The following is a 25406-nucleotide window of genomic DNA, read 5'->3' as shown; positions in this document are numbered from 1 at the left end:
GGAAGCTCAGACTCTGCCCAAAGCCCTGTGAGACAGGGCTGGTCCCAGCTGGAAGAGCTTCCAAAGCAGCTGTTCTCTCCCAGCTCCTGTGTGGGCACGGATCCAGCCCTGCAGACACAGTGTACAGCAAAGCAAGTTATCTGCTGCAGCACGTCCAGAAGAAAATGTCTCAGCACCTTTGTGTCGCAGACATCTTTTATGAAAAATCCTTTCCTTAGGATTTTTCCTCCTGAGAAGCTGAGAAGCCTCAGGAACAAAATGTAAACAATTATTATCTGCTGCTGTGGAATGCAACAGGTGGATCTTTGATTGGCCCATGTTGGATGTTTGTAATTAATGGCCAATCACAGCCCAGCTGGCTCAGACAGAGAGTCCAGGCCAGAAGCCTTTGTTATCATTCCTTCCTCTTCTATTCTTAGCTAGCCTTCTGATGAAATCCTTTCTTCTATTCTTTTAGTGTAGTTTTAATATATTATATATCACAAAATAATAAATCAAGCCTGCTGAACCATGGAGTCAGATCCTCATCTCTTCCCTCATCCAAGAAACCCTGCAAACACCATCACACCTTTGTTCTGCAGGATGGTGGAAATCTTCCTGTGCTGGGAATTCTCCCCTGGTTTTGGTTTACCATGTGTTGATGGTATCTCTCCCAAAGGAGTTGGCTTCTCTTGAAAGCTCTGGATTGGTAGGAATCTTGAGGGCTGTACAGTTCTCAGCTGCTCCCTGGAGCCAGGGCCACAAAGGTCCCTTGGTGTCTGGAGCTCACTTGACTGAAGATGCCCCACTGCTGAGGCTCTGTCCAGGAGATCCCTCTGTTTTCTTCTCTGCAGGGGTCTGTGAGCCCAGAGAGAGAAAACAAATGCTAATTAACAGAGAGAACTACAACTTGGACACATTCCTGTGCTCCTCACTCTTGGTACAACGTTCCTTTCTTGCCTCTCTTGGCCTCACCCAGCAGTGATATCTCCTTGCTGTGAGCTCTGAGTGTTGTGCAGGGATGGAGTCAGGGCAGTTCTGAGAGCTCCTCCCCATTCTTTGAAAGGTCACTGCCTCAATCCAATGAACCTAAAGAGGAAACAAATGCCCCAAGAGCAGAAATCCCCAACCATGTCACATGCAGTCACGGAGAAGCTGATGGGACAGAGCCATGTGGTTGGAGTATGTGTATTGCACTCTGTATTGTTAATTTATTGGTGCTGAGTATTTCAGCAAGCAACTTCCAGGGCTTCCAGGACTGTCCTGGACAATGTGACCACAAATTGTTCAGCAGTGCCACTTGTTCAAGAAAAGCCTTTCTGAACAAGCCCAACTCTGAGGCTCTAGCTGGTTTATTTTTGCCTTTCAGCTGCTTCCCTCTAAGTTCCTGTGGCAGAAGTTTCTCAACATGAAGAAGAAGGCCAGCACTGGCGGGAGTTTTCTACCCAGAATTGGCCCATGTGTAGACCTGGGGAAGACTGGTCCAAAGGTAGCCTTTTCCTGCTCTTCTCCTTTCTGTTTGATGGGAAGTTTGAAGAGGGTGAGTGCTTGTGACAGGCTTGCCTCCAGCAAAATGCCTCAGTGTGCAGGTCCTGTTGTCATTGCCAGCTGCTGTTAGAGGTGGGCTGGGAGTCCTGATCTGCACTAAGCCAACACAAATAAGCTCTGCTGAAGCTGCCTAAGTGTAGCTGCCATTGCTGAAACAATGGGGGGAAGGCTGGGGACACAAAGGCCCAGCATTGCCATGTGCCATTCTCCTGCTGAAGGAGCCACCTCTTGCTTTGGTGTGGTCACCATCAAATGCTCGGGGTCACAGGATTCCCTCCGGAGTGGCAGCGTTGGCCTTGGAAGGCCGAGGACCTGCAGGAATTACTTCAGCTTTAACAAAACAAATTGCCTTTATGCTTTGGGCTGGAACAATGTGTTGGACCCTGAGGGGGTGTTAGATTTTGCAGGCTGCCAGATGTACAGGGGACTGGCCCTGGGCAGAGGGGAATGGATGGGCTTTATCTGGATCAGTGCCTTCTTAGAGGTGTGTTTGAAGCTGCTTTTCTGGCAGGACTGGCTCAGTAGAAAGCACAGTCCCAACGGGTAGGTGACTGAGGTGGGCTGTTGTTATGAATGAGGTCCCTATATGTCTAATTTAATAAACCAACATTAGAATTTAGCAGCAATTTTAATTGAGCAGCAATTTTATATGAAATAATGCAATCAAATATAATCAAACAGATCCAAAGTAATTTGGCAGTGGTTTGGATAAAGCATAAGCAAAACCAGTCAGGATACAGGGGGGTTTTCTCACCCTGCCTCCCATCCAAAAGATAAAGAATCCAAACACAACTTATAGACTGGATGCTAATACATATTCATCAATAATTTTCTGTCAGTCTCCTCCTATTTTTGATTCTTGAAATCTATGTCACTGTACTGCACAGTGCATGCTCTGCTTGTTTCTAAGGGGTCTTTTGGTTTTGGTGGTCGCTTCCCATGAAGGCTTCTCCTCATCATCACTGTCCTTTGAACAACCCCACAAGCTGCACATGCACCCCAAGTCTTGTGTTATAGAAGCCAGCATTATATTCCAAAAAGAAGCCTTATTATTTCATCGATACCTGGAATCATCCCAATTTTGTCCATTTCAAGGCCGATTCTTTCATTATCCTGAGGCCTATTGCCTTTTGGGATGTTACTTATCAAACTACATCCTGCATCCTGTTTTCTCATGAACATCTGAAAACATCTGTTTTGTGACACTAATTCCATATCCTTTTCCTCTCTTACTTTTAAACAAATATTTTCTAAAATATTTAAAATATAGTTACAATTGTTAGCACGAATCAGATTCATCTATCACACTGTTGAGCAAGAAATTGGCAGCAAGAGCCATGTAACACACTGGTTAAGGATTGCCCAGACAAAGCAGGGGAGAGTTTTCTCCAAGCAATGCCTCTGCTCCAGAATCATTTGCTGTTGTTGTGTCATTCCAGAAGTGCCTCTACAATGGTATCAATAATATAGCAATAATTATAAGATAGCAATAATGACAAGAAAGCACCCATTTAAAGCACATGGAAAACAGAGATAGCAACTCTACTTTTAGCCAAGTTGCTGAGAAAATAACTGAACCTTTTCCTCATTCAGCATTGACCTCATTTGTCTTTTTCCTAACTTCAGTGTTACTTGATTTTTGCCTTTACCTCTGTTAGAAACACACTAACTTTTAAATACAATTAAAGGGGACAAAATCATCGAAGCAAAAGGAAACTTTTGTAACGATTCAGCTGAGCCGGGTGTTTCTTCCTCCCTCTGGAGATGAACAAACACAGCCTCTGAGAAAATGGCAATCTTTCTATCCCCTTTATACCCAGCCAGGGCTGCCCCCGTCCCCTTTCCCCTTGGATGGGTACTTGGGAACTTCCATTCTCTCAGATCTCCAGCTTTTCTGTCCCCTCCTCTCTCCCCCTGCTTCCTTTTGGTCAGGTCTTCAACCCTGTCCCTCTGCCAGCTCACAGCAACACCCAACAAACCCAAACGATCCAAACACAACACACAGAACCAACAACTTTCATTCTTTAACTTAATAACCTTTTGCCTTCAGCAAAATATCGCCTCATCTCTCACTCCTCCTCTGGTACTGTTCTCTTCTTACTGATGCCTAAGTTCTAGATCAAAACAGATATTTGCAGTTGTGTGGGCCTCAGTTTCCCTGTCTCAGAGTAAAGGACATCCCAAAATCGTTTCCCGTGGAGTTTGATGTAAATTTGTGGGTTTTTCTTACTCCACGAGTGTTCAGGCAGTGCCCCAGAGCTCTGTGACCACATGGGCACAGGGCTGTGCTTAAGGAAAGTGCTGCCTGGCACTCTGGAGAAGGAAACCTGGAGAAATCCATGCCAGAAGAGCAGCTTGGCTTGAGGCAGCTCTGTGTGGCCCAGCAGCTGTGGATCAGCTCAGAGCAGAGGTGGGTGAGCCACTGTTTGCCCAGGTGTGCTCACCCAGAGCCTGTACTTCACTAGGGATCAGTGCATGGGATCCTTCATGAACCTTCCTCCCAGCAGCTGAACCTCTCCCTGCTCTCTCTCGCCTCTCCAGCTGCCGTCAGATCCCCCCAAGCAGAACTTGTTTCAGATTTCCCCACCAGAGGTGGTATTTCAGAACTTCGACACGCGTGGTGTCTCTGAAATGGCTCTGTCTCTCACCAATGTGGGCAAGGTAAGTGCTGGGACGTGGAGCTTTCTTGGTTTCTCTGGGTCTGGATTGAAGGCACTTGAGATGGTAGTTCATGTTTGGAATCAGGTGTTTATTATTTCTTATCAGTAAAGCAGTCCCACAACCATGAGTTCAGCAGCTTTTCACTAGCAAGGCACAAAATGAATAATAATCTCTTGTTACAAGGTCTTTTAAGACTAAACTATCCAGTTAAGAACTAACACTTAGATTATTTTCCCTTTTAACCCAAGAACTGATCCCAAAGAGCCTGCAATGCAGACTTTTCTGTCCAATTACAAAATGCCACCCAAACCCACGAGGAAGAAGGAAGAAGAAGCACGAAGAAGAAACTCAGGATGACACCCTGTGCCCTCCATCCTGCTTCCATCCATGACATACTAAAGATCCCAAAACCTGAATTTCTCACCAAGTGATACACCTACACTACTCCCTATAATCTATTGCACACTTTTGTGGATTCTAGTCTATCTTGAAGTCTAGGAAACTTTCTCTATGCATGAGGGTCGAAGTCAGTGCTCCCCTGGGGGTCAGGACAGCCCAGAGCAGACAGAGAAATGCTCCCATTGTCCTGGGTTTCCACAGAGCTTTAACGCTGTGCTGGAAGAGGAGAGAGGTGTAATTCCCAGAGTGTACAGCAAAGCAAGTTATCTGCTGCAGCACGTCCAGAAGAAAATATCTCAGCACCTTTGTTCTGCAAGATGGTGGAAATCTTCCTGTGCTGGGAATTGTCCCCTGATTCTGGCCATGTGTTGATGGTATCAATCCCAGAGGAGTTGGCTTCTCTTGAAAGCTCTGGATTGGTAGGAATGTTGAGGGCTGTGCAGTTCTTACCTGCTCTCGTGCTTTGCCTTGAGTCTGTACCTCACTCTGTGTCTCCTTAGTTAATCTTGGCTCCTCTGCCTCTCTCAGCCTGTTTGGCTCCCTTTGTGCAGCCCACAGCCAAAGCTCAGGGGCTGAGCCTTCTCCACTTTGTGCTGGAATCACTTCTCATTCATGGCATTGGCACTGCAGGAACCGTGTTCTGAAAGAGCCCTGCAATCAGAGTGATGGAGCAGAAGCAGTGGGAGGCCTTTAGGTGCCACTTGAGGCTCCTGCTCAGCTTCATCCAGCTCTGCTCAGCTTTTCCAAAAGCAACACGGTGCTCTGCTTTGCCTTTGGAGAACCACAGCACATCCAAAGCCATGTGCTCCTGGAGGCTTTTACCTTCACTTGAAAAAATTGGGATTGTTTTGCAGTTTCCCAAGAGAACTGAGAGGGAAAAAGTTGAAAAAAGTCAGCAGTTGTGTTCCACTGTAAAGAGGAAAACGGAGACCATTGGAATTTCCGTCAGGGAAACATTTTCTCAAATGAGCCTTGTGGCAGGAGTGGGCTGGTGGGAAGAGACAGGAGGGAGTCCAAATCATCTGGTTTAGACTTTTGGAGAGCATTTTGGTGCTTGGGGGTTGATATCTATGTGCTAGAAAATGCATGTGTGCTGTGTCTGTGAATCCCAGAGGGCAGCACCTGGCCTGCTGGCTGCAGGCAGGAATGCCCAGCAGCCCAGCTTGCCTGCACAGGCAGCAAGAAGCCCTGGAGAGCCAAGATTGCCTTTGCATACTGGAACCACACTGTCACTCAGTGCTGGTCATGTTTCTCCAGGCAGAAAATGCCTTTGAAGCCCAGAGTGATAGGCACAGCCTGTCAGTGTTTCTGTCACTTTTTGCCAGCTGATTGTTTTCATTGTTTTATGATTCTTCCTTGCTGCTTTACTGCCCATTTAAATTCTCTTTGCCATCTCCTTGTTTTAGGGATTGTCTTGCTGTGTTCCTTCTTTGGTTTTTCAGGTTTGCTTTTATTCCCAGTAAGGCCACAGTGTTTGGTCTCCTCTCTTGCTGCTCTGCCTGCATGACTCTATCTCCACAACGTCCCTACCCAAATCTCATCTGCTAGAAGGGAATTTTTTCCTTCCCCCAGGACAATTTGAATCTTTGCTTTCAGGTAGCACATTCGCCCCTGGAACATGACAACTTCATGGCTGTGTGCAGGCAGAAGCCAGCAGGTTTTTTGGCCTTGTTGAATATGCAGATGACTTGGTTCAGGTGCTCTGTCTCCATCCTGCTGGTGCTGACCTGCTTGGCCCTTCCTTCCCACCAGGCACTGCCCTACTGGCCCTGGCCACAATGCTGGAGCCAGACAGGAGGGATTCAAGCTCAGCCTTGTGAATGATGTGCCTGTGCCTGCACAGCTGAAAGTGCTTTGGAAAAGGGGCCAGGGAGGGATGTCAGCAGGGCACGGACAGGTCTCCTCTCGTTTCCACAAGTGGCAAAATCATCATGTGATGTCTTTGCTGCAGATTGCTCAGATGGTGAAGGTCTGCATGGAGAGCTCACCTTACTTCCAGCTGGCCTGCCCCAGTGATGTGTACCACATCGTGCCACCAGGCGCCTCCGCCCCTGTGCGCATCCGCTTCAGCCCCGACGAGAACAAGGTGAGGCTGGAGGAGCCAAAGCACACAATGATCTCCACAGCCATTGTTTTCCCTGCACTCTGCTCCAGCCCATTGCATGCTGTGAGCTGGGCTCCAGGCCCTGGGCAGGCAGCCTGCAGCAGCCAGTCACACCTTGGCACTGCTGGCAGGCACTGCAGCCAGGCCTGACAGGCTCTGCTTCCCCTCCCTGCACATCCCTGAGCATTCCCAAGGGAAGATGCACAGGGAACAGGATGAAAATGACAAAGAGATGTTGACAGATGTTCAGCCATCTCTAGGTCCAGTGGAAGGGGTTTCATTATTATGGAAAACACTCGAGGGACAAAGAGGTCAGGGAGCTTTCCTCCTTCCTGACTGCCAACAGCTTCCCTGCCTGCCCCTGGGCTGGAGCAAAGACGGTGCTTTTTCAGCCCCTCTGTTCTGCAGCCTTGCAGCTGTGCTGTCCCAGAGCACAGGTGACCAGGGCACAGCTGCAGGGGCAGGGCAGAGGATGTGCTGTGCCCGTGAGCCCAGCCTGGCACAGGCACACTGGGCTCTGGGTGCCCTTGGTCAGCAGGAGGTTGCTGAGCTGCAGGGGACTTGGACACCTGCCTGAAGGAGCTCGTCTAGGGCAGGTACAAGCTGCAGGCAGAGCTGTGGGCCCAGAGCCTGTGGCAGTGGCACTGCTGGGGCTCTGTCTTCATGCCTGTCACTGTGCTTGCTCTGTCAGCTGGCACCCATTCCGTGCCAAAGGTGCTTCTGCATGGAGGTTTGAACGGCAGTGCTGAGGCCCTGGCAAGTCTGATCTCACTGCTGGCATCTGGAGACTTGTTCATCCAGAAGGGTTTAGGACATGGCATGGAAGGGAGGAAGCCTTGCAGGCAAACAAAGAGAGGCCCTTTCCAACAGCATCCTGCAACCTCTTAGCACTGTTCTTCTCCTGACTTGGTTGGAGAGGCAAAGTTAGAGGGGAGTTCTGAGCCAACTGATGTTTCTGCACCAGGCCAGAGGTGCAGGATCTCTTTGGGTGCAGCTGTTTTCTCATCTTCCTCTTGCTGCTTAGAGTCAGTTGAACACTTTGTCCTATTCTCAGACAGTGGGAATATAGAAACCTAAAGAGGAATGTGCTGTGTTCCCTAGCTCCATGTTCCTTAGAAGGAGCTTAGGAATTATTTAATATCATTAAAATTTGTGAGTGAAAATTATGGTGGCCTAGGGCAGTTCTCCGTATGACCCAAGTGACACAAGAGCTTAATGCCACTGGGATAGCTTTTGCAAAGGGCACTGGTGCCTTTAAAATGTGACATATTAGAAAAACTCAGTGTTCATTTTAGGGTGGAATAGATCAATTGATGCCCAGTAAATTGATGCCATGGATGAGTTACAGGAAATGGATGAGTTACAGGTTTTTCTTCTGCCACAGGGATGGCACTAAATGCCCTGTGCTGAGCCAGTTTCTTTTCCTGCAGGATTATTCCCATGAGCTCACCTGTATCATGGCAAAGGAGAAGATCGTTGTGCCAATTCGGGCCATCGGTGCCCGAGCCATCCTGGACTTCCCTGCCCAGGTGGACTTCTCCGAGTGTCCGGTCAAGCACAGCACCCAGAAGACTCTGCTGGTTCGCAATGTCGGTAACCGGACAGCTCATTACCAGCTGAGCACCCAGAGGTGAGGCAGCTCATCTGTCCCTGTGCAAAGGATATCACCTTTGGGTGAGAGCAGAGTTGGGAAAGAGCAGCAAAGGAACCAGAGCATCAGAGCTGCTGCCCTGCAGCCCTGGCTGGAAGTGAGCAGGATGGATGGCATCTGCTCTTGCTTTCAGTGTTCTTAGCAGGATGCAGCCTTTGAGCTTTCTCTGTCCCAGATTTCCTGGAGGGTGCTGGAACACGTTGGTAGCTGGCTTGCTGAGCACAAGCAGCTTCTGAAATGCTTCCTCACCACTGCCAGCCAAACAGACCCATTCTCTGGGAGGCCCCAGGCACGTGGCTCTCCAGTGGTCCCTGCATCAGATGCCCAACATGAGCTGTGCTGTGGGCAGCTGGTGCAGTTCCTGTTACTAAAGCTGCTCTGATTTCCCTTGTCACCTCAGAGCATCAGCTGCCTTTTCTGTTCCATGATGAACCTTTGAAAGCCAGTTTAAGATTTCAAACAGATGATTTAAATCTCTGAATAAGGCTGTGCCCCCTTTCATTGAGATTTCTTTTTGAATACTCTGAAGTTCCTGTGTTTCTGCTGTTTTTTCTTTTTGGGTTGTGTTAAATGTTTTCCAAAAGATCATGAACTCTTCACTGGGAGCTTTCATGAAGGTCGAGCTCCTCTAATGCCTCTCAATGTACCACATGCCCATAGGTATATGCACAGGTGTATAGGAAATAGGAGATATTTAGGGAAGATGTGAAAAGCACTTGGGCTGATTTAGAAGGTAAAAGTACAGAATAATTTCTGCTGGAAATCATCTGAGCAGACACACTGCTCAAAGCAAGACCAGTGTCTGGGGATTGCAAGGTGCCATTGGGAGATCTGGACCTGTCTTTAGATGCCATACAAGAAAACAAACAAACAAATGGACCTAGTTAAAAAGCAGAAGAAAACAACCTATTAAAACCCCCTCCATAGCTTCTCTTTTCTGCCTGTTGGGTGCAATGGTGATTCATTGAAAGGGCAGCTCTAACAGGGTGAGAACTGTCTTAAGGAACAGCTCACCATTAACAGATAAAAGGCCAAAATTTAGCCTGCCAGCCCCATCTCTTGGCAGTGGTTTTCATTTGGTTCTTACAGTGTCAGGGATGTCTCCTTCACAGCTCTTCTATCTGTGGGCTCAGGGAACAGCTTAGTGATGTTGGCTGAAATGCAGATGACTGCTACAGCAGGAACAGAGGAGTCTAGTGGGTACAGCCCAGGGATGTAGGAGATGCAGGGGCTGATTTGCACTGAGTTTTTCAGTCCTGAAACTGAGTCCTGGACTTGGCTGGATCCTCTTCTCCTGATAATTTGAAAAGAGGAAGATACCTTCTTTCTCAGGCAAGAGAGAAAGAAGTCACCCCTGAAGTCACCCCGAGGAGTGTTATTCCCATCCTGCCATCTGAGGGCAGGAACATGTAACATGGGGCAGCAGTGGGAAGGGAATGGAATGGAATGGAATGGAATGGAATGGAATGGAATGGAATGGAATGGAATGGAAGGTAGTGCTGAAGTGTGGCCAGGGATTCCCTTAAATGGCAGCTTCTCTGTTCTGGTGGAATTTCTGGCAAAAGAATAAGAAGAAAATCCCGTGCCTTGCCCCCAGCAGGCACTGATCCCCCCGAGCCCCAGCAGGGACCTGCAGCAGTGCTGGCATCAGCCCCGGGGCAGATGCAGGAGCACGTGCACTGATCTGGCTCTGGGGCTGCTGAGGCCTTGTCTTTCCTCCCCTCCCTCCAAAGTCTCACGTCCAGCACATAAACATTGCTGGCCCAAGGCTTCTCCATCAGCCAGTGATGGTCTCACCAGTGGGAATGGGAACAGCTCAGCCCATCATTGCAGCAAGAGGTCCTGAATGAGCTGAACCTGAAGCAAGTGACATCAATCAAGCTCAGCTTGCCAGATGTTCTCTTTATTTCTGTGTGTGATGTAATCATCACCAAACTCCCCAGAACAGACTTTGAAATGACAGATTGACCAGCAGCAAAGCACCCAGGCCAGGAACTTTTGTTTCCTCAGTGGGGCTGGAGAAGAGCACAAAGCACATTTCCCCTGAGCTGTCCCTGAGCATCAAAGCACAGAGTCTTGTGCTTGTCAGGCAAGAGCTCTTTACCTGGTGACCAATCCTGATGGCTCCTGTTAAATCCAAAGTGCACCAACACATTTGCATTAACATTTCCAACACCTCACACAGAGTTTCTCTGCTGGGCCAAGCAACAGTTACCAGCCTGGATGACAAGCCACAGTCCCAGACTGCATTGCTGGTAAACACACAGAAACCTCCTGTTCTGCTTCCTTGATGTGCTCCTGCTCATGGTGCTTCATTTAGCTGGCATGGGCTCCTTCAGACTGTAAATAGCATCCTCCTTTTGGGTTTCCATGTCACTCTATTGCTCTAATCTGCATTTGCACTCTTTCAGAGTTTTGACTGCTCCTTTTCTTAGAGCAGCTTTCATTGAAATGTTGATTAAATGTGCCCTTTTTAGGCTAAATCAGGATATTTTCAAGGCAAAATAAACCAAAGAATCACACTGCAAATTCAACTGTAACTATTCCTTGGTCTTCAAGGAAAAGTTCCTTCTCCCTGTCTGATTCCTAGGCTGTAATATCCCAGGACAGGTAGTGCCCTAACATCTGCATCTCCTGAGATGAGGTTTATAGGCAGCAGGAAAAGAGAAATTCCTGAGGCAGTCAGTGTCAAGTTCTGCATGCAGATAGCTCTGAAGCCTCTCTGTGCTCTTCACAAACCATTCTCTGATGGGATTGCTGGCAGTGGGACCCTTGAGCCTCATTGCAGAGAGCTGGATGCAGAGTATGGGGGAGCTGAGGTCATTTTACCCCCAGGATCTTGTGAGGGCTGGATCTCCTCAGCAGTGGCTCAGTGGCTGTTTCTGAGCCTGTCTGTTCTGTCCTCTGCTGCCTGTGCTTGGTTTGCTCCCTGCTTGCCCAAGGGAGCTGCAGTGCAGCAGGAATCTCCTGGCCAGGTGTCCCCCCAGCCCTGATCCCTCTCTTTGTGTTGCAGTCCTTTCTCCGTGGTGCCGACCGCAGGAACTCTGGGTGCTGGGGACACCATGCAGGTGACAGTGACATTTCATGCGCTGACCAACGGGGAACATTTTGGGTCCCTGTGCTGCAACACAGGTGAGTGCTGGCCCTTGCAGGGCACAGGACAGTTCTCCACATGGCTCCCTGTTGTCCCTCCCCCTGCATTCCCTCCAGAGGTACCTCCCTGTTCAGCTTTACCCCAAAGAAAACTGAAAACTCCTTGGTGTTCAGGGGCTTGAGAAAGTGGATCCTGTCTAAAGGGTGAAGATTTTTGATTCCTGTTTTGCTGGGAGTTGCTGAGTGGAGGAAGGAGGATCCCTGATTCTCCACTACCATGTGGCTATGCCTGGGTGAAGTTTTATTTGATTCCTGGGCCGTGCTGGATGTGAGGTCTCCATCAGACTCTCTCCAATGCAATGGATTTCTTGCACACCTCTGTCCCATATGCTGCTTCTCCACTGGCTTGTCACACATCCTTTTTCTATGTGGCCCTTACACATAGATGTAGTTTCTGTCTAATAACATTTTCAGGCCCTCAAGTTCCTGTTTGGTGACAAATCAAGACCAACTTTCCCTGTGCCCATTTCCCAGGCTGTTCATGTTGTTACAAACCTCTCACATCTATCTCCCATTTGATTTCTAGACTGAGGAATCCCATTCAGTCTTAATGTAGAAGCTGCTCTGTACTTATTAATCTTTCTATTGTCCCTTTTTTATTTAATGTGCTATGCGCCAGCTTGGTTTTTGAGATCAGAACAATAGAAAATATTTCAAGACTGATGTGGCTGTGGGTTTGGACAGGGAGATGATGATGATGATTTTCATGGTGTTCATTTGAGAGTGGTTTGTCATATTGCAGAGCCAGGCTGGTTGTGTTTCCTCACCTGTGTCCCCTCCTGCTGTGCGCTGTCACTTCACTTGTTCCTCTGGGCCTCCTTTTGCTGCCCACCTGCCCCCAGGCATATTTGCTGGTCAGCAACAAGGGATCCAAGGGATCAGGAGAGATGGGAGTCTCGTGGGATGCCCAGGGAGACCCTGGGCCAGGCAGGGCTGAACAGGGCTCCTCACCCTGTCACCTGAAGGACTTGGATGCAGAAATCCCAGTGATCTGAGTGGGTCACCAGAGCACACTGACCAATCCCACTGTCCATCCTGTCACCTTGGGGCCAAAGCTCTACAAACACACTCAGAACTAAGGGGTTTAAGGAGCTGCCCAGGACATCCTCACCACTCTACACACAGAGCTGTCAGGATGTGACAAATGGACTGATCCACAGAACTGCTCATTCAGATAAAAACTGTGACACCTTCTTTTGTGCCCTGGGATTTGTTCTGTTCCTTGTGCTTCCATCAGCCAGTGAGCTGAGCAAAGACTCCCCTTTGCTTTGTTCCAGGTGAAGAGAGTATCCACACAAAGCTCCATGGAGATGCTGTAGATGTTGATGTTGTGTTGAGCACAAATTCCGTGGAGGCTGGCAAGACCTTCATCACCATGGCATACCAGACAACCGTGTTCCTGGAAAACAGGAGTAACATCACAGCCCACTTCCAGTGGAAGGCTTTGCCTTCTGAGGAAGAAGAGAATAAAGAGAAGAGGAGGTTGGTTTGGAAGATGCATTTCAGTGAGATATATGGCCCAAGACTGAAACTAACCTATGGCCTCAGGGGGGTGTTGGTGCTTTTGAATGGTTTAGGCCAAGTAAACCATGCCTGGCACTGGGGTGTGTGTCCCTGGGCTTCAGGAGCTCAGCACTCAGCATTCCAGTTCCATTTATACTCCAACCAGGAATGGCATTTTGGGAAGGAAAGGTTGGTTGCAATGACTGATTTCCTCAGGTTCTAATTGGGCTCCTGTCTCTCTAATCTTCTTCCTACATGACCTGGCAACATCTCCCCTTCCCAGGGAAGTGCTGCAGTGGGTGCTCTGTGACCTTTATGTGCATCCCCCAAGCAGCTCAGTGGGAGGAAAAGCCAGCTGAGGTGGTCGGTGGATTCTCCCTCAGTTTTGGCAGAGGCTTTGAGCCAGGAGGTTTCTCTGGAGGGATGTTGGCTTTGGAAACCTCTCCTGAGCTTGCAAATGTGGGGTGAAACTCCCTGCTGTGCCAGTGAACAACAAGTTATCCTCTGATCCTTGTGGGACCCTCCTGGCTTGGCTCAGCCTTTGCTGGGGAGCTGCTGCTGCTCCTCCCCAAGTGCTTTGCTCTCCTGCACTCCCACTTCTCTCTGCAAATCTGTGGCTTATTAAATGATCAGCTGGCCTTGTCTCTCCCTGGGGCTGCAGGCAGTGTCGTTTGCTGCACCCATCGGGTGAGGAGTGGCTGGAAAACTTCACGGAGGAGAAAGAAGTAGAGAAGGTGCAGGGCTTTTCTGAAGATCACACTGCCCTCCTGAGAAGCAGGGTCCAGGAGAAGAAGGCAAAGGTGCAAGATGACCCCCTGCTGTTCGCCAGTGACAATTTTTTCATTGAGCCATTGGTAAGTGACACCCGAGAACCTCATTTTCTTCCTCCTCCTCTTCCTCCTCCCAAACACCCTTCCCCCGGCTGCAATCACTGGGCAGATCCTCAGCTGGCCCCATGTGCTGGCAGGGAGGATGTGGAGTTTCTGGAGCGGCTGCAGAGCTCCCTGCTCAAAGCATTTGTGCCCTGCAGGCTCAAGGCAGGGCTGGGAGCCTGACACAGCCCAGCTCTGCTGCCAGGCTGGAGCTCAAGGCCCTGTGTGCGTGTCCTTGCAGTGTCACAGGGAGCAGTTCCTGTAGGCAGGGGCTCCCCCCACACGTGGGGCTCAGCAGAGGCTGTTGGAGCACTGCCAGCTCACACACTGACCTGAAGCTTGCAATGGTTCCCTGGCAAAAGGAGGCCAAATTCAGCCCAAGGTTAATGACAGAAATGCCAATCCCCTCCTGTAACCAGGCCTTGCACTATTGCTGAGTGTCCCTTCCAGTGTCATCCTTGTGTGAGCCTGGACACAAGGGTGCAAGGCTGAAATGGGCCTTTGGAGTTCTCCTGCACACAGGGACACAAAACCTTTTCCTTTTCTGGTGATGCAAGCAAACTGCCACGTGCTCCCATCAGCCAGAGCCCTGATTCTGAGTACTGGCATTGGGAGAGATGATGAATGCCTGGTGTCTGCACGGAGCAAAATCCCTTCTCATCTTGCAGTAAAGCCCAGAATAATCCCAACCTCTGCTTTCTTTCAAAACAGCTTAACTAATATCTGTAGTTCAAGGAAGGGGGTCATGTTCTCTTCTTGGTTACTCCTATGGCCCATCTAAGGCCAAGAGCCACCAGTGCACAGTGGCACTTACATCCCATGGAGCTGACAGCAGCATGATGGGACCAAGAGCTTGTGTCAGAGCAGCAGGAATATTGTGGAGAGTGGCAGCTGATCAGCTGAGCATTGAGAGCTTCCAGCGCTGTGTTGAGCTGGGTTTGGAGGCTTTCCTTGGCTGCTTGTGTTGTTCACTCATCATTGATGCTCAATCAAGGCTTACAGGCCTGTGGTTGGAAACAAGAAATGTGGAGTTTGAAGAGCAATGCTTTGCTGTCTCTTTCTGTTGTAGGAGGGAGAAATTGGGCCAAATTGTTCGGCTGAAATCACGGTGACCTTCAAAGCCCTGGAAGCACTGGAGTATCAAAGTGTGGCTTACTGCCATGTCTCAGGTGCAGCTCCTTTGCCCTGCTCCTGTCCCCCTCAGTGAAGCCATGGTGCAAGCCTGAGCCCACTGGGCTCCCATGGAAGTGCTGGCAAGAGTCCCTGGTCAGCAGGGCAGTGCTGGCACATCCCCCCTGGCCCTGCAGCCTCCAGGGAGTCTCCTGTGCAAGGCCAGGGCTCAGAATGCTGGCTCTGCCTTACTGATCCCAGAACAGCCCAGGCAGTGCAGGGAGAGGTTTTCATGCCACGGCTTTGCCAGCATTTCCTCAAAGGCCAGAGAGCTCCAGAGCAGAACAGCTTTAGTGAACAAGCACTAAGCCCCTGCAGGCCCCTGGCCTCCAGGATGGGTCCATTTGCCATGGATCCATCATCAGGTGGAAGGAGCTGAGTTAGAAATGTGCTCCCTGGCCCTGGATCACCTCCCAGTGCCCAGACAGCAGCAGAGCAGAGGTGGCTGAGCCCCACTGAGCACAGGGTGTTTGTAGAAGGAGCACCCTTGGCCAGCAGCTGCTTCTCTGCCTGTGTGGGAGTTGTCCCCTTGCAGCTCTCACTCTGTGGAAACAGAACACAGTGCTGAGTGTCAGAAGGGGAGCACTTGGGCAACAAAGGCCTGTGCTCCTGGCCCAGGTAGTTTGGTAATTGCCAAACTCATCATGAGCTTTTGTGCCTGCACTGAATGGATTTCAAAGCTCCTCTAGGTGCATGGGAAGGAAACCACAGAATCACAGTAGGATGAGGGTGGGGTGGACCTTAAAGATCATCTAGTGCCAAGGCCATGGGCAGGGACACCTCCCCCTAGACCAGGTAGCTCCAAGCATGAGTACATCCAGCTCAGAGTCAGGGACTAGCACTGAGGCAGCCTGGAAAATCCAGTGTGACAGAGGGAATGATTGTACTGCAATGGACATCTCTCCCCAGGCCGTGAGATCAGGCTGCCCCTGTGCCTCAGAGGGAAAGGCCAAGGACCCCTGGTTGAACTCAGCTCTCCTACGCTGAACCTTGGGAATGTTTTTGTCTACACCCCCTATGTCTATGAGGTGAGCAGCAGGGCTTGGGATGGATCCTGATGGCTCCTGAGGCAGCAGCAAGCCTGGTGGAGCTGTGGAATTGCTGCCAACCTGGGCAGCTGTGAGCAGGGAATATTTGATGTACTGCTCAAACCTGGGGGGTCAGAAACGTGTGTCTGTTGTTCCTGAAGCCCCAGTCCCTGCTTTTGGGCAGCCTTCCTTAGGGATCAGCTGGGAGGCTTCCTGCAAAACAACCCCTTGCCACATGAAACCAACACTGGGTCAAAAAGCTGCATGTTCAGAGGCTTTTGTGGCAGTGCCAGACACAAGGCACCTTTGGACTGGGCTCTGCAGAAGCAGCTGCAACAAACTGGCTGCCTTTGAGCTTCAGCCCACTGCAAACAGCTTCCAGTCAAGTGTCCCTGCATATTGCTGAAGTCACAGGAAATCCATCCAGCCTCCTGGCTCAGTGCTGGCCATTGCAAAGGGCTTGGGAGTTCTCTCCCTTGCTGACCAGTCCCTCACCACACTTCAGCCTTGGTGCATCTCTGGCTCTGGAAGGAGAAAAGTGTTCCTGGGAATAAAGCAAAGGATTTTTCTACCTATTTGCCTCCCCCCCAATAGTGTCAAGTTTGCAAAAAATTCATGAGGGAGCAACTGAAAGAGGTAGAAAATGAGGCACTACAGCATGCCAGACACTTTCAAAAGCGCGGCTGGGGAAGGGAAAGACACGCTGAGTTTTCTTACCAAAGGATGGTGCTGTCTGTACATTTTGATGCTGATGCCTCATTCTCAATGAATTGTTTCCATGGTATGGGAAAGGTGAATGAGTAGATGGTGCTGTTGGAGCTGTGCTCACTGGGGCAGCAGCAGCTCTGGGGTGATTCACTCCGCAGCTGCAATCACCCCACTCAGGGCTCTCAGGGCCAGCTCGCCATGAGCTTGGTGATGCTGAGCAGAGGTGCACTGCTCTGTGTCCATGGGATAAGCCCAGGGTGACTGCAGGTCTGTGGAGTTGCCACTGCTCTGCATGAAAACCCAAAGGCAGAACTTGTCCTGTTGGATCTTTTGACTTCTGCCATTCAGCAGCACAAAGCATCTTCTGCCTTTGCTGGGTGTTCATTGCATCATTAGACAATAACTCACAAGAAGGGAAGGTTCCACCTGTATTTCTATTTTGCTTTCTTGCTTCTGCAGGTGGAACTGATTAACCAAGGAGCTCTTGATGCTCCCTTCACCTATATCCCTTCAACCACAAATGTGGACTTCTGCTTCACGGTTGAGCCTGAGCAGGGCATGATTGCACCAGGTGGGACCCAGACTGTTCAGATCTCCTTCCATACCACCGTGCTGGGGAGCTTTGAGGAAAAATTCCAGTTCAGTGTGGCTGGATCTCCTACACCTGTGATCCTGACCATCAGGTAAGGACTCTGGGAGCTTGGTGGGCACATCTGTAGCTGTCTCTGGGACATCCCCCACCTACCTCATTTTGGGGTTGAGCAGAGAAAAAAGGTGATGCCTGAGGTCTTAATCTCTGCTGTGATCCTGGCATTGCCTTAGTGTCAGGATGCCTCCTGCCCTGTGTGGTACCCAGGAGCTGCAATGACTCCTCCCTGCAGGGATCTCCCTCTGCCTTGGGCCATGGCAGGCAGTGGGATGGAGCAGCTCTGGGCAGCAGCTGCTCTGGGATGTCCCACCTGAACACCCAGCAAGGCCCCCAGGGCTTTGCAGATGGGCCAGCCTGGGGGATTCTGCCCCAGCAGCAGTGTTTTTAAAAACTTCCATTAATAATCCATCCCAAATGGGCAGCAGCAGCCTCAGCTCCCCTCTCATGGCCATGCTGTGGGGGACAAGCTGTGCTCCCAGCTCCTGTGCACAGAGTGCTCTGGTGCCTCCTTTGCACAGCCAGCAAAGGGCTGATGTGGGAGTCAGGAACTGTGCAGCAGGAACTGTGCCAAGGACTGGGGTACCATCCCATGGGCTGGTGCCATGGCAGGAGACAATCCTGGCCCAGCCAAAGGGAGAAGGGCTGATCACAGGGGAGGCAGAGCTCAGTCCTCAGCACCACAGCAGTGTGAGGCCTTGTCCCTGCCAGCCTGAGCCATGTGCTGCTGGGATAATGCAGTGGAAGCAGGAGAGCTGATGCTGGCTGCTCTGCAGCTTTGGAGCTGGGCTCCTGCTGTTGGGGGGCACTGGCTCAAGGCAGTAAAGAAATGAAAGCAATCTGCACTTGATTGTACCAATAAGATAAGGGAGATGGATAAAAAGGAACAAGGAAGTTATTATTTGGCAAGAGAAAAGTGGTGAGTAGGTCTGCCCATAGTGGAGAAACAATTATGCTGGCTTTGTTTTTGGAGGAAAAGTGCTGCTTTTTTAGTTTGGAAATCAAGAGGGAACATTTCACCAGTCCTTTCCTCTAGGATTCACCTGTCCCCTGGGTAGAACTGTTGCTGCTCTTTTCAGAGGATGTTTGGGGCTCCCCTGGATTCATGTCTCAGAACTGTGTCTGTAATGACTGTGTGGGTCAAACTCTCCTGAGAAAGCTCCTCCATGGGAACAGCAGTTGCAGCTAAGAAGGAGCAAAGCAGGGAACCTGTGGCTGGAAAGGCTGGTTACAGAAGTTTGTGGGGACACCTTGATGTCCATCCCATTGCAGCTGGGGAAACTGAGGCACAGAGCCATGTCTGGGTGTGTGTTCAGGGTCCTTCATGGGACCCCCAGCATCCCAGGGGCTTCTCCTGCCTGCCCATCAGTGGCTGTTGGCTGCTGCCCCTTGGCTTGAGCTGCCTCCTGTGCACAGGGCCCTGTGCTGAGCACACGGTGCTGTGTTGGTTGGAAACCCAGGGTGCCCTGAGCCCAGGTTTTGTGCCCCGAGCCACGACAGCCGGACCTTTGCAATGCCTTTAACCGAGCCCTTTCCTGCTCTGTCCTCGGCCTCCAGGGGCAGCGTCACTGGACCGAATTTACACTTCGACCTCCCTGAGCTCGACTTCGGGGACATCTCCTTTGGTGAGTGTTGCCTGGGCTGGGACACAGCGTCAGGGATCTGTGCCTTCCAACAGAAAAGCATCCCTCACTCCTGGTCTGCCCCAGCAGCCTCTTCAGGCTGTGAACTGCTGCTGCCTCAGGGGGCATTTTGCCATTGTGAGATCCAATAGAACCAAGGAATAGAAAGGCAGTATTTTCTAGTGTCTCTGTCCTGCTTTAAAAGACAGATCCCCACCATGTGTGGCGGTATCTCTGGCTTTGCAGGATGGAAAGCAAATCTCAGAGCCAAAGTGGGGATCCCCTTGCAGGCACAATCACAGTGAGCAGCATGGCTGTGATGTCCCTGTTTGTTGGGTGAGGTGGGACATGGTTCCTAATTGCTAATCTCAAACCAAGGCTGGGGTTTGCCCCCAGTTGAGTGGACTCTGAGCTGTCATGTGCTCAGTCTGTTTGGCCCAAACCAAGAGATGCTTTAAGGGTCCTGCAGAGAGAAACTGCATTAAGGTGCATCACATTCTACTTCCTGATTCCATCCTCATTTCCTTTTGCTGTAGCTTCTTCTCAATGACAACTCACTGTTTATGTATCGTGAAAACAGTGGGAATGTTGGCAGACTTACCAGGGAATTTTACAGCTTGAATTCTCAGAGTAAATGCTGGGTCTGGGTGCACACTCATCACTGAGAGATAACGGGTGCTGGTTTGGGGCAGGGGAGGGAGCTCCTTCCCCTCCCAAAGAGAGAAGCTTGCAGTGTTCAGCAGGGCTAGGAGTGGGCATTTTCAAGGCTGCAGTCTGGAATCAGTGTCAAAGGGAACTCAGTGATGATTAATTCCTCATGCAGCTTCTCGGTGAGCTGTAGTTCAGAAAATAAAGAGCTCAACTCCAATCTCACTTTTATCCTGGCAGGATATTCCCACCAGGATCATGCCATAATGGGTGCCTGAATGGATATTTGTGTCCTTTCCTAGGCTTTCCCTATACCCAGAGATGTCGCCTCACCAACTGCTCCATGGTGCCCGTGACATTCAAGCTCCGCATGTCGGACGATGGCACGCAGCCGGCTGTTGACAGCCTTGATCAAATCCGCAAAGAAGGTGACCCATCCTGGAGGAAGGGAATTCATTTCTATGTGGAGCCAAGGGAGTTCACCATGAATCCCAGCCAAGGAACCATCCTCCCCCAGGGACACCAGGACATTGAGGTATGGGAAGAATCCAGCCGTAGATGCTTCAGCACCAGGGCTGAAGCTTCACTGGAGTGTGGGAGGGCTTTAGCTCTGGTGCCAGCTTTGAGCATCGTGGGAGTGAGAGATCTGCACTGCTGGGAGGCCTCTGCTAGCTGGCTTAGCCGGGATGTTCCTCAAGGAGCACTGGTTTGTTTCCAAAATCCTACACTGAGATCAATACCATATGGTCAAGTCCTGAAGCCATTCTTTTGCTTTTGAGAGCGATTTCTTTGATTGCAAGTGGGCAGAGCAAGGATGAAGGCAGAAGGTGGCAGTCAGAGAGATGTCATTGTATAAAGCAGTTAGCTTTTCTTCTTGGTCTCATTTTCCCTCTCCTGAGGAGCAGAAAAAATTTGTGTTCACTGCAGGGATCTCCAGTGGAGACAAAAACCTCTGCAGCCATGTGTTGTGGTTCAAATTGATTTTATCGATTCCTTGTTCTGTTGTACACCCATGTTCTCCCTGAGTTGGCTCACGCCTGTGTTTTACCCTCCCTCAATGCTGTCCCTCATGCCGTTCCCTGCCCCTTGTTCCAGCTCTTTTCCCTGCCTGTCTAGGCAACCCAGCCCCTTTTGTTCCCAAACCTTCTTTGCCACTTTAACCTCGGGCCAATCCCCGATTGCAATACCCCTTTGGAATTCCCCTATTCTTGGAGACCCCATTGGCCATGTGACCCATCCTCTTTACCCTCCTACCCCCAGTGGTCCCAGACACTTGATGTAATCCCCTCACTCCTCCCCTGAGGATTCCCTATTGATTTGCTGTTTGTATCCACCCCCTGATTTGTATTTTTACAAAAGCCCTGGCACAGGAGTGTCCAGGGCTCTTGTGCCTCTGATTCCTTTATTTGGAATAAACCCTTCCTTGTGGAACTTCAAGACAGAGAGCCTCCTCCTTTCTCCTCTGCCTGGTCCCTGTGGTGGCTTGTCTCTTGCGCTGTACAGCAAGTGGCTCTGAGGGCTCTGCCTCTGGTAAATGCCCACCCTGGGGCAGCTCCCCACTCCTGGCGTGGTGCCGGAGTTCTAAGAGCCAGCCCGGGCTCTGGGTACCATGGCAGCCATGAACTGCCCAGCACCTGCTGGGCCACACTTTGCCCTCAGCCTTCTGCTGTAAAGCTGAACTCATTGTGTTCAAGTCAGATTTCCTCTGCATTTATGTCATTGTAGTCAGATGAGAAATTGGCCCCTTAATTTGAATACAGTGGTGTGTAGAGCTTTAGTCTAATGTTTTAATGAAGCTGACCGATGCTGTGATAGCAAGGTGTGTTTAACAAATCTGCTATTGCCAGAAGGCTTTTGTTACTCTGAGACTGTGCTCTACACATGGACCAGCAGAAGAATTAAAGCCAAATCCTTCCTCAAGAACTGGAGGATGTCACATGTGGGTAATGAGCTTTTGTAAGGAAGAATTTACTGTTCTTTTTTCTACCAGGTGACCCTGTGTTCCAACACCGTGATGGAATTCTACAGGAGATTGCTGGTGGACCTGGAGGGTTTTGGTGAGGGAGTGGCATCAGTGGTCATCACAGCCAGGTACCAGCCCTTCCTGGCCTCCCCCAGGCACCGCCTTGCACAGGCTTTGCTGGCTGCAGCTGCCAAGGAGAAGAGCTGCTTAATGGCCTCATGTTGTGCCAGCTGGACATGAGAACAGCAGTGCTTGGGCAGCAGCCTGTGGTGAAAAGCACCCCTGCTCACAGCCCAGCATGGTCCTGGCCCTTTTCTAAAGGGACCAGGAATGGTATCATTGATTGGCCTGGGTTTTGGTGCTTGAGGTGGAACAAATTTCCCGAGGCCCTCCTCTCCTTCTTCCTGCAAGAGATGGAGTTGTGCTGGTTGTGACCACCCTGCATTGGTTTGGGACACACCAGGCAGCCTGCTGAGAGTCAGGGTCTGGTTCTGTTCATGAGGGCACATGACAGGGGAAAGTGGCTCCCAGCAAGAGTGGGGAGGGCAAGGTCTTATGAGGGGAAAGCAGCCTTGATGTGGCAGGTCAGCTCCAGTTTTTCTCCTTCCCTGTGCTTCCCATTTTGAGCTTTAATGTTCTCAGACTTAAACCAAAAGTCGTTCTTGCTGCAGCAGAATTCCACCCTGCTGTGCTGCTGTGGGTGTCAGTGTGATGCCAGAGGGATGCAGCTCCCTGGTGCTGTTCCCTCTCCCAGGCAGAGCCATCCAGGCAGTGCCTGGGCTGCCATTTTGTCAAGCAAATGGAGCTGGGGCCAGTCAGTGCCTGGAGCTGTGCAGTGAAGGAGCCAGGGAGCTGCAGGGCCTGGGAGGGGGTGGCTGATCAGCCCCTCTGTGGGGCAGCTGCTGTCTCGTGCCCTCCAAGGCTGGGGCCAGCAGCTGAGTTCTCAGGCAGGGCAACAGCACCATGGGAGAGAAGGGAGTCATTTTTATGAGACACTAGGGTTGTGTGTTCCTTGAGCCTTAGGGAGCACTGATCCATGTTGGGAAGGCTCCCCCAGAGCTCGTGGGTCACTGGGACTGTTCCAGGAGTCCTGTCAAGCCTTCTTGGGTAAAGCAGGGGCTGAGGCAGTTGTGGCACAAAGTGCTCTGCCTGGGGCACTTGGCAGCCTCTGGGTGCTGCCTCTCAGGGTTTGCCCCTCCTTGACAAGCCATGTTGGAGTGGGAAGAGGTAGAAGGCAATTTATCCCTGTAGGGCTGTTCAATGTGCATTTGACAGTGACCAATGTGTTCTGCTCCATTGCACAATCTTTGGGGGGAAATGTTCTCCATTCTCTCAGTATCTCTGATTCCCCTGGGGTCATCTCTCTGCCCAGATGTCTCGTTCCTGAGCTCCAAGTGTCCTCCCCAGTCCTGCTGTATGATGAGTGCCACCTGAAGGTGCCATATGAGAGGAAGATCCTCATTAGGAATCCCAGCCACCTTCCTGGCTGCTACGGGCTCATTCCCCAGGTTTGGCATCACATCCACCTCCTTCTGTCAAATATTACTGAGGAGATTATTAGGGGAAAAAAGGGTTTGGATAAGAACTTTCTGGTTTCTATTCAGCCTTAAAGATCTGCTGAGAGCAGGATCCTACCCGACTGTAAACTTTAGGAGGCAGTTGAAGCTCCTGAGGAAACAGTTGATGTTCTGGTCTTCAGGGTGTTTTCATGTGGGAGATCTTGGAGGGTTGTGAAAAGCTGCTGCATCCACAGACACCAGTGCCTGTGCTGGCAGCCTCCTTGCAGATTCCCCTGGGAGTGCTAAGCCTACAATTCTTGCATCTTGTGTGTGCCTTTTACCTTTGTGCTGGGGAGTTTGAAACGTGTGTGTAAGTTGCTGTTACGGTGGATGTTAAGGAGTCTAAAGTTTCTTCAGAGGTGTCTCTGAAGTTGCATTTCATTCTGTCCCTTCCAGAAACGCAAGGAGGACTCTCCCGTGCTCTACTCCAGCCCCAAGCCCTGTGGGATTGTGCAGCCCCAGAGCACTGCAGAGATCCCAGTTGTGGTGGAAGTGCAGGCCCTGGGCACTCATCGCACCAACGTTGTCATCGGCGTGTTCGGGGATGAGAGAAACCCACTGGTGAGGGCAAGGGGAGATGTGAGCCTGTGTGCAACTGCTCCTGGCAGGGTGCACAGGGACAGGGATTCTGCCGGGGAAAACAGGCCCAGGCTGCTGGGGAGAAGGACAGGAGGGATGGGGGGCACAAACAGCTCCTGCCTTAGAGGTGGCAATCTCAGTGTCTGACACAGAATGGAGCTCGGCTGAGCTGGAATCCAGGGGCATTTGAGTTCATTCTTCTTTCAAATGCTGTTAACTTTGGAAACATCTGTTTGAAAATGTCATCCCTCTGAGCACAAAAGAGGACGTCAGAAGACTTCTGGGAACCTTGAGCTTTCTCCAAAAGAAAGGAAAGCTGGCATTTGAAGGGTGGTTGCAAGGATTGAAACTTATATTAAAACATATGGAAATGGCAATGCCAAATTCCCTGGATGGCACCAGACATCGGAACCTGGGCCATTGTGGCACTGCCTGTGAATCAGTGAACAGGAAGGACAGGCAATGCAGGCTGTGCCAGGGAGCCTGAAGTTTGACCAAACAGTTGCTTTCAACTATCAGGCTGCTTCCCTCAAAGAGGAGAGTTTCTCCCCACCAGAAGGACCAGTTGTTTAACTGTCAGCCTGGTCTTAACAAGGGATTTCTTGCAAAGGTAAAAGCTTTGGGCCAATAATTTGTAGTTGGAAAGGTTCTCTTACCTTAATCCTTTTTGATTTGGAGGTGAACATGTAATTTTCTTTTTCCCCAAAAGCCCAGCATTTCAGCTGGAGAGTGGTAGCTGTCCCTAAAGAAATAACTTGAGCAAGGTTGAGCTGTTGAAGGTTTTTTAGGTTTCCCTGTTGTGGTTTGTTTTGTGTTTTTTTTTTTTTTTTAATCCTTCTTGCTTGCTTCCTGGAACAGAGAGCACAACTACGGAGCTCAGGACAGCTGGCAGAAATCTCCCCAAGCCCAAGGCTGGCAGAGCTTGGCAGGATCCCAGCACCACAGCCTGTGTATGTATGGATGGATGGATGGATGGGGAATGCGACCTGAGTCGCCTGGGAGTGTTGGGAAATGTCAACCACCCCCCCAGCAGTGTCAGGGGAACATTCCTGATAAATCCCTGGTGGAGCTGCAGAGTTTCTGGCCTTGGGCACTGGGGGGGCTCTGCTGGCTGGGCACTGGCTGGGTCTGCCCCTCGGTGCCTCAGATCTCACCTTTTTGCTGCCTTCTCTGTCTTTCCCTCTCCCACTGTGCTTTTTGCATCCCCACCAGGTGTTCATGCCTGTCCTCTGTAGTTGCTCAATGCAAGCAGTTGCAGCTGCTGCAGCAGCTCAGTGTCATCCCTGGGCTGCCTTTAGAACAGACCTGCTCCAGCCTGGATTGGGAAGGGCTGGATCAAACCATTTCTCAGGTCAACGTGCCAGCACCCACCCAGGGGCTGCATCCTGGGCAGGAGCTGCTCGTGCAGGTGTCCCTCCCTCCCACTGCAGGTCCCTGTTCATAGTTATCTTATTTTCCAGAGATGAGCTCTACCCACATAAATTCAAACCCCAGCCACCAAAAGAGAAGAAAACCAGTTTGGGTTCCCTGGCCTCTCAATGGAGGCACTTCAGGACTGGACAGGAGGATACAGCCAGAGCCCTGAACGAAGTGCAGGATTTTACCCACTCTTC

At 50.6% G+C, this 25406-nt stretch overlaps 2 protein-coding genes across 2 annotated transcripts in view; both read left to right on the top strand.

Annotated features, from left to right (window-relative positions):
* Window positions 1-25406, top strand: part of LOC139604468 (zinc finger protein 391-like) — a 200497-nt gene that overhangs the window by 144840 nt on the left and 30251 nt on the right. The window lies entirely within an intron of this gene.
* Window positions 1111-23918, top strand: LOC139604446 (hydrocephalus-inducing protein-like). The gene is made up of 13 exons (XM_071455601.1): window positions 1111-1161; window positions 4069-4188; window positions 6539-6673; window positions 8122-8321; window positions 11356-11474; window positions 15950-16068; window positions 17236-17459; window positions 18980-19047; window positions 19995-20227; window positions 21683-21783; window positions 23028-23163; window positions 23611-23775; window positions 23823-23918. The coding sequence occupies exons 1-13, from the start codon at window positions 1111-1113 to the stop codon at window positions 23916-23918; spliced, it is 1767 nt and encodes a 588-aa protein (XP_071311702.1).

The sequence above is a fragment of the Agelaius tricolor genome, unplaced genomic scaffold (assembly GCF_023055355.1).
Source record: "Agelaius tricolor isolate 1412-34295 unplaced genomic scaffold, bAgeTri1.0.p SCAF_51, whole genome shotgun sequence".
In the NCBI taxonomy this organism is placed as follows: Eukaryota; Metazoa; Chordata; class Aves; order Passeriformes; family Icteridae; genus Agelaius; species Agelaius tricolor.
The sequence above is the reverse complement of the archived record's forward strand: the minus strand, read 5'-3'. Positions and strand labels throughout refer to the sequence as shown.